The 8,322-nt window shown below is 39.3% G+C and overlaps 1 protein-coding gene across 1 annotated transcript; it reads right to left on the reverse strand.

The window, feature by feature from the left end:
- Positions 1-661: 661 nt before the first annotated feature.
- Positions 662-7,321, reverse strand: LOC146618182 (uncharacterized). The gene is made up of 6 exons (XM_085371321.1): positions 6,638-7,321; positions 6,470-6,518; positions 2,465-3,490; positions 2,150-2,305; positions 1,253-1,345; positions 662-981 (listed from the first exon to the last, which is right to left on the reverse strand). Exons 1-6 carry the CDS (start codon positions 6,658-6,660, stop codon positions 670-672), a joined length of 1,659 nt encoding a protein of 552 aa, XP_085227447.1. The 5' UTR covers positions 6,661-7,321; the 3' UTR covers positions 662-669.
- Between the last annotated feature and the right edge of the window lie 1,001 nt (positions 7,322-8,322).

Genomic DNA, 8,322 nt, shown 5'->3' on the forward strand with positions numbered 1-8,322 from the left:
AGTTGGCAGGATCCCAGTTCAGCCTAGCTTTCTCCCCTTTAACCATCTCATACTAAGACCACAGAACTTCCAGATCAAGACATGCTGACTGAAAGAAAAAATACAATAAAATAACCCTAACCCTAATAATAAAAATGAAATAAGTCTGTTGAATAGTTTGCAGACAAAAAATATTATCCCCAAAGCAACTTTCGTAAAATGTAGTAAAATATGCATTGCAAACAACAATATGAATTTTAACACAATTTAAAGCTCAGACATAACATTCAACATTACTATAATATTACAACATTACTATGTTGCTTGCATACATTAGTCCTCCATTTAATCAGGCTGTATCCATTAATAGTGACTTTATGCTATTTAACGTGTGGAGAAAACATTCAATTTTGAGCATAACTGCTCCACTCAAACAATTTGTGAAAACCAGTGTGCATTTGCCTTTGTAACAATTGCCATCTGGCAAAAATCAGTGTTTACACTTAAACTGTATAAGACTTTAAGTTATGAACAAACAATCTTTGTATAATAGCCGCAGAGCAAACCACATAGTTTATATGAACATTTTATAACTTACAATTTTAAACTTTAAAACAGTAAACACATATTTGAATTGCAAAAACCTTGAAAAAAAAATATCTGGCTTGCCTGAGTCTGTTTCAAGCTCATTCACCCCATTAGCTTGTTTTTTAGAAACTGTGCCTTGGATGACAACCTCTGTCCATCCAGCTTCATGATAATCTTTTGCAAGACTTCAAAAGTGCATTTGAGCTCCGGTGGGTAGCTTAGGTTCAGACAGTATATCAGTCCAAATAACAGAGCACAAGCAATTGCAATGCCCCTCAAACCAGTGAGAACCTCCACGCCTTCAATCAGGACACTGATGTTCTCTGGGTCATCTCCAGGCTCCGCACCCTCCTGATGTATGACATACACTCCCATCACAGTTTGTTCCATGGCTTCAGTGTTGGCCTCAGTGTTCTGTGACGTAAAATATAATAATACATTTGTTTGAGTCTACATATGAAAAAAATAAAGGAATTCAGCAATCAGCGTGAATATGCTGATATATTTACTAAATTCTATGTCTCTGGTTTCACACCTCAGAAATTTGACATGAAACAAAACAAGGACCAATTGCAATATCTTTTATTCACACGTGGTGTCACATTTTACCATTTCATATATCGAAATTACCCATAACTCCTGGAGCAAATTACATAACACAGAACAACTTGTGAATATAACTGACCGTATATTCCTTCACAAGTTTCTCATGGTCTTCATTCAGGTAGACACACAAGGACTTCAGGATGCATGCTCGTCTTGCATGTATTGTGTCATCCTAAGAAAAAAGGGAATCCATAATGACAATATTTAACTTTTAGGCAGCAGTTTGAAAAAGGAATACTTAGTTTGGAAGAGTCCAAAAGGCCACATGGTAAATAGACTGGTTCTTATATAGCGTTTTTCTACTCAGAGCACTCAAAGCTGCCTTTATACAACAATTCATTCACCCAATCACTTTTTCTAAACTGTTTAAATGGCCTGTATTTATATAGCACTTTACTAGTCCCTAAGGACCCCAAAGCGCTTTACATATCCAGTCATCCACACATTCACACACTGGTGATGGTAAGCTACATTGTAGCCACAGCCACCCTGGGGCGCACTGACAGAGGTCGAGGCTGTCGAACACTGGCGCCACCGGGTTTAGTGCTTACTGTCTAACATTCATACACATTCACACTCCGATGAATGCATCGGTGAGCAACTTGGGGTTAGTATCTTACCCAAGGATATTTGGCATGCACACTGGAGGAGCTTGGGACCAACCCGCCAAGCTTCTGATTAGTAGCTGACCTGCTCTACCACCTGAGCTACAGCCACCTCAAAACATCTGTCTAAACCAAATCAGACACAAAATGAGGCAACACTAATGTTTTTTTGGGGTTTTTTTCCCCCATTTTGATCAAAATTAACCATACGATTTTATCAATTACTTATTAATATAAGACTGATGCTTATATAATTTGTATAAGATATGAAAACCTCTTAGGACTTTTGCCTACCATATGTATAGATATCTTTGCTCATAAAATTGCCAGATTATGGGCATAAAAAGTTCTTAAGCACAGATCTAACCCACCTTAGAGATGGCCACCATGATGTGTCTCGTTTTTCTGCCAGCCACCCCACCTTTGCCTCGAAAGAGCTCCATCATGCGTGGAGTGTACAAGTCTAGCTCATAAAAGAATCTAGATAGCAGCGGTACTGTCGATATGCGCAGGAATTCCTTGTCAATCTGAAAAACATGAACAATGCACTTATAATATGCACCAGAGGAAGGACATACCAGGAATTATTAGCTGTTTTATCACTATGTTATGTCAATATTAGTGAAGCAAGAAATAACTGGTCAACCATAAACACACTCTAAAAGTTAGACATATAGGACATGCACCTCTTTCTCGGTGAACAGAGCTGGCCATCTGCTTTTAAAATCTGCAATAAAGGGCTGTCCTTGAATAACTTCTTGCCTTCTGTACGAAAAAGTCTTCTGCATTTTCATTGTCACTATATTGTCATTGTTTCTCTTCTGAACCTCTGAAAGCAGTGCAATTCTCTCTTTTTCCAGGCTGTCAGTGGTTTCTCCTTTTGGATACTGCGGACAGTAATTGACTTCTGCTCTTCTAGGCTTTTTCACATTCAATGCTGCCTTACTTTTGTCTTGGGCCTTGTTCTTTAGTGAATTTACCAACACCTCAGCACAGCCCAGGCCTCTCAGTTTGGTCCGGACATTGGCCATTTTATACTTGAGGCTAATTTTCCAACCATAACAGCCATTAAAGGATCCCTGCTCCCTCAGACAAGGATGCTGTTTGACAAGGGCTTCTGCAACTTCATTCAGGTCATTGTCAGTTGGATAGACTTTAAATTTTATTATTTCTTCAGCCAGCCTTTCTAAAAGGTGGGATTTCAGTTTTGGTGAGGGGGTCAAATGAGTTCCACCAGCAATGAACTCAGCATTGGCCTTTTCAAGTTGCAGTTCAGCCTCATAGCTGAAACGAGGGACTGTGAAGACACTTGGCCACACTGACAGTCTTGTAGACGGTGATGAACCTGACGATGAAACGGGCCTTGTATTGTCTGTGTCTGAAGAGCTTGAAAAGGAATGTGTTGGACTTCGCACTGGTTGACATGTCACTCCATCTTCTGTAAAACTTTGCAACTGCACACTATCCAAGTATACAACCTTTAAAGTTGCTTTATCATTAATTTCAGAGATCGCAGTCAGATTTACAAAATCATTTCCGAAATCAGGATCTTGATATTGAAGACGAAAATCCTGTTGCACTCCAAAATTTGTCTTTATTTCCTGACACAATTCCTCAATGGAGTCTGATATCCCAGCTGGTAAAATTAGTTTCCTGGCATCATCTTCTCCGAGAATGATCCTCAGTCTTATGGGCTGGGGCATCATGCTGACCTGGACAAATATCAAATATTTAAAAAATAAATAAAGATGTACTCATTGACTATTGTGCGAGTGTGTGTAACAAATTCTAATGTCAACGATAATTTGATGATGTCACCTTGGCCTCGAGGAATTTTTTTACTGGAGAAGTGAATAGTGCATTTTCCAGATTTGTCTTGCATTCTTCTAATTAATGACAATTCTTGCATAAGATGCTTAAAAGAAATCTACTCTCAATAAATTAAGTAGCAATTGGTCTGCAAAGTATGATGTATTATTTACTGTGCCAGGTGATATAGGGGGAAAATACTTACAAACATCACTCCTGTTTACCCTGCAAGTTAGTGTGTCTCTTCAGAGTAACCAGACGCAGGCCTCCCACTGAATAGGCAGCTAACGGGTAGTCATCGAGTAGTTCCCCATGCTCAATCAGAGACACCTCTCTCGCATGTGACATGTCAAGCTCAAAAGCTCTGAAGTGCTCTCGATACCAAGCAGAGAACTTTTTTACAAAAAAGTATATTCTGCCATGCAAAATAAAAATCTGCAGAATTTCTGCAAACTCTGGCAAACCAAATATTTGCCCATGAACAACTATCATTCCTGTGCTGTAGTTCATGCCATTGTATGACACGCTTTTTGTAATATGGACATCAGTTTCATCTGGTAATCTTTGCTTTATAGCTACTGCGATATCACTTTTCAGAACATCAATTGGTACTGATGAGCCAACATTTACCATTAAAGGTGTCTTATGGTCAGAAGAGTGCAAGTCAGAGGCAATCACGAGCTGATGTTTTTTGGCAAGTGTAACAGGTATGTTCTTAAAACAGTTTGTATGGCGAGCAATTTGTTTAAAAAAAACTATGTTTCGCCTCAAATCTCATTGTCCATTTGTGGACAAGAGGCCCAAAATGCCGAATCAGAGCAGGGTAGTGCTCCAAATAATGATGTTTAGGGAGAAGACTGTTGTTTGGAAAAAGTTCTTGGTATCTCTGGCGATGTTCACTGATTTTACACTCAAGGTAGGAAATCGACTCATCAGACTGGACAGGGGCTACAACAAGCTCCACAATGTCCTTCAGATCCAAAACAATATGCCATGCAGGTTCATCCTCTGGAACAAGTGGACCAATAATTAGAGGCAACAAACGAAGCAGAGACCAATTTTCATGTGCATTTCCACCAATATTTTTTTTTAATGAGAAAGTCTGGGGAATTGCATGAGGCCGGTTGGTTTTATCTGCCCATTTATACTCAAAATTTTGGATTAAGTTGTTAAGTTTTTCTAAGGTGAAATACTTTTTAGAGATTAAAAAAGAAAAACAATGCGCAAGCTCCACTGGTATTATGCCCTCTAGCAGATCATGTGCTACATCTGGAGGGTAGCCTGCAGTGACATGAAAATGGCTCAGATTCTTACTCAAAATACAATCTCGCTTAACTCCACAACAAGCACTTGCTGTTTCTTGTGCACGCTTCAAATGGAATTCATGAAGTTCCGGTGTTCTATGCTCAAAATCACCAGCAGTCACTGACTTTATTTCAGATTTTTTAGCTGTACAGAATCTGCATATGTATTCAGCAGAAAAACTTTCCACAAAACCTGCCAGCCCATGGGCTCCTAGGTTGTCAGCTATGACGCAGCTCACAGTTCCTTTAATACACTCGTTCAACTGACTGATGAACACACCATGTTGCTCCAAAGTTACCAGATCTCTCAAAAGTGGATCAAAGACTTTTTCAAACCCAAATGTCCTCAAATCTTCACTCTTGCAAAGGATTGCCAAATAAATGGATGAAAGGGCTGAATGAGTACCAGGTGGTAAATTGCCCAAGACCCAATATACACCACAAAGCTTGTGCTTTTTCCGTGAGGTCCCAAGAGGATTACAAACCTCAAAATCATCAATATAAAGGTTAATAGAAATTCTCAACTTCTCACCATCTAGAAAGCTATTTCTTTTATAATGCTCCCCATCTCGAAAAGATCTGTAAACCCTCTGATCACCATTCAGATTCTCTCTATTTTCTTGAGCTATTTGTTCTTCAATCACTCTATCCAGCAATTTATTGTGACTCAATATTTCCTGCAATAACTGTAATAAAGGGATGTACTGAAATGACTTCCTTTGGTCTATCGATAAAAAATACTCAACAGGCTCTACAACCCTAAAATTTTGTATGTAGTATAGTTTTCTTTTATAAGGAGTGGCAAGAGGGCCACACTTTCCCAATATTTTAGCCACAGGGTTAGAAACACATACAGAATTTGCAAGCTCTTCAATAACAGCCTGACTAATATGGAGGTTATGGCTCTTAAAAATTTCTGTAATTGTACGTTTTGTCAGAGGTACACTAGCTGAACTCAACAGAAAAACTAACTCCTCTAAGAACTCATCTAATCCTTTTGCTGGAACATGAAATATGTGTTCCAATTTCAACAATATTACTGCTAATTTCCGTTCAATTAGTTCGGGCTGATTTTCAACATCACTATTATCACATTCTGTCACTGACTCACTTTCAAATTCACCATAGGATACATCTTCAGAACAGCTAGCCCTTACATTATCAGAGGACTCTATCACTTGAACTGGGTCCACACGTGTAACTACACTGGCTTTAAAATCTTTAAGTGTGTGTGGATGATGCTTCCTCTTTTTGTGTGTATAAAATGTATTGTAAATATTTGTCTTGAAAGGGCAACCAAGAAACACACAACTACCTGTCTCGTTACTTCGCAGATGTGTTCCAATATGGACAAAAAAATCTCTCTCAGAGAAGACGTCACTGCAGTCACATAACTCACATTTAAAAGTTACTGAACTTGAAGCTGTCTGTGTAAACTGAGATGAATGAGCTTTATAGACATGAGTGTTCAGTCCACTCCAAGTCTTAAATGTGCACGGACAATTAACATATATGCACAGATAATGTTGACCTATTCCGTAATGATGATGTAGTTTATAATGTTGAAGTAATTTGTACCTGCTGCTCTCTCTGGTAACACAATGCTTGCACTGCCACATACACGTCACTGATAAAAAATGAAATATGCATTAGAAAACGTCAAGGAGATTAAACTTCTGCATCATCCAAAAAAAATAAATAAATAACATAATAATAATAATAATAATAAGGCAAACATGAACTTACCATGTATTGTTGAGGAGGTGCATAAGAATCTCAGAGCATGGGAATGTGGCTTTATTTTGTGATGTATTTCTGGGGAGAGAAATTAATTAAAACAAAGTTATTACTCTGACAAATTTGTGTTAATATCTACATACTGTGAAATGTGAAGACTGTTACGGTGCGTACACACCGAACGCGATAGACGCGACCAGAGCTTCAGGTTTACATGTAAAGTCAATGGAGGAGCACGATGAAGCGCGACTGGGGGTCCAGCTAAACTTCGGAAGCAGATTTGCATTGAGAAAATGCTTTTCTGCCTACTTCACACGACTGACGCCTTTGAAGCGCGAAGTAAAATACGCACTGCAGTTTGTGTGGTGCATTTTGTGCATTCGCGCTTATCACGTCTACCGCTCGAGTTGGTAAAATCTGCGGGACAGCAGCTTCTCAAACTCGGCAAGGGACAGAAGGTGGTACAGCTGAAAGCGGCCGTCATCCAGACGGAGCTTCTGGAGCAAGTGGTGAAACTCACCAAACTGCTCACGCTTGTGGAAGACCTGATGGACCCAGGTACGGTGAGGACGTCCTTTAGGCACTGCTCTGCTCTCCACAGCAAATAGAGAAGGGAGACTCTTTCTTCAAACGCTAGATTGACAGCTGCCATTTTAATAACATACCGTCTGGCACTACTTCCTCCCAGATCTCTTCTTCTTACGCGTGAAAATTGCATATAAAGCTCGACCAGTTCATGCTGGACGCGCTTCGAGGTGCAAATGTGCACGAGATCAGCTAGGGGCGTCTATCGCGTTCGGTGTGAACGCACCGTTAGTCAGCCTAATGCAGAGCACCAGAGAAACTATAACCCGAACAATTATCCACCTAAATCATTCTGAATTCGAAAACTAAGTGAATATATTACAAAAAAAGAAAATGCACATGCAATTATTGTGACAGATTTTATCTTACTCCTTGTTATTAACTCCCCTAAACGCTGGTTTAGTTGAATTAAACCTTTCATCAATCCAGTTAATGCGGTTGCCCGCGACTAAACTCCACTGACAAAAACAGGAATTTTAGATAGAGCATCATAAAACACTCATAAAATCACCAAAACCATGTCGGTCAGTCTTACCACTACTACCAACAATCACCAACTCCGGTTAAGCAGAAAGTAACCTGTCATTCATGGAGCTATATGCGAAGACGTTACGGCTCTATGCGGCTTTCCCGCTCTTCAAAGTTAGCTAACTCCAGAGAAGAAAAACAGTCCTACCAACGCAGATAACCATGAAACACACCTCATTCAAAGTCGACAGAAACAAAAACAAAAAAACGAACTTACCAAAATAACCTCATCAGTTTTTGCTCTGTTGCAACAATTAGCGACTCCGGTTAAGTTTTAAAAAAAAACATTAAATTCACCGACTTACATTTGAAAAATGTTTGGGTCTACAACCTCCCTGCTATATATAAATCTCCACACTACACAGGTAAAAAATTTTAACTAATAGTATTTATCTCTCACTCCACTAACCTAAATAAATATATCAAGAAATATTACTTACCTCACTATCAGGTATGCCAAAGAAGTAACTCCACGTGCGCTCGTTAACTTCTCAACGGACCTTTCCGCATCCGGTGGGCGTGGAGCATGCGCAATACATGACGCTATCAGAGCCTTTGGTTTGATGGACCTCATTCTCATT

This window comes from Diplotaxodon limnothrissa, linkage group LG14 (assembly GCF_057381915.1).
Source record: "Diplotaxodon limnothrissa isolate DT_005_m linkage group LG14, D_limnothrissa_male_GT1.1, whole genome shotgun sequence".
Taxonomy (NCBI): Eukaryota; Metazoa; Chordata; class Actinopteri; order Cichliformes; family Cichlidae; genus Diplotaxodon; species Diplotaxodon limnothrissa.

Coding starts and splice junctions, on each gene's coding strand:
- LOC146618182 (XM_085371321.1), bottom strand. CDS start 6,660: ATGCACCTCCTCAACAATACATG. Junction 2,306..2,464: donor CTCTGTTCACCGAGAAAGAG/GTGCATGTCCTA, acceptor CATGTTTTTCAG/ATTGACAAGGAATTCCTGCG. Junction 1,346..2,149: donor TCATGGTGGCCATCTCTAAG/GTGGGTTAGATC, acceptor CTTTTTTCTTAG/GATGACACAATACATGCAAG.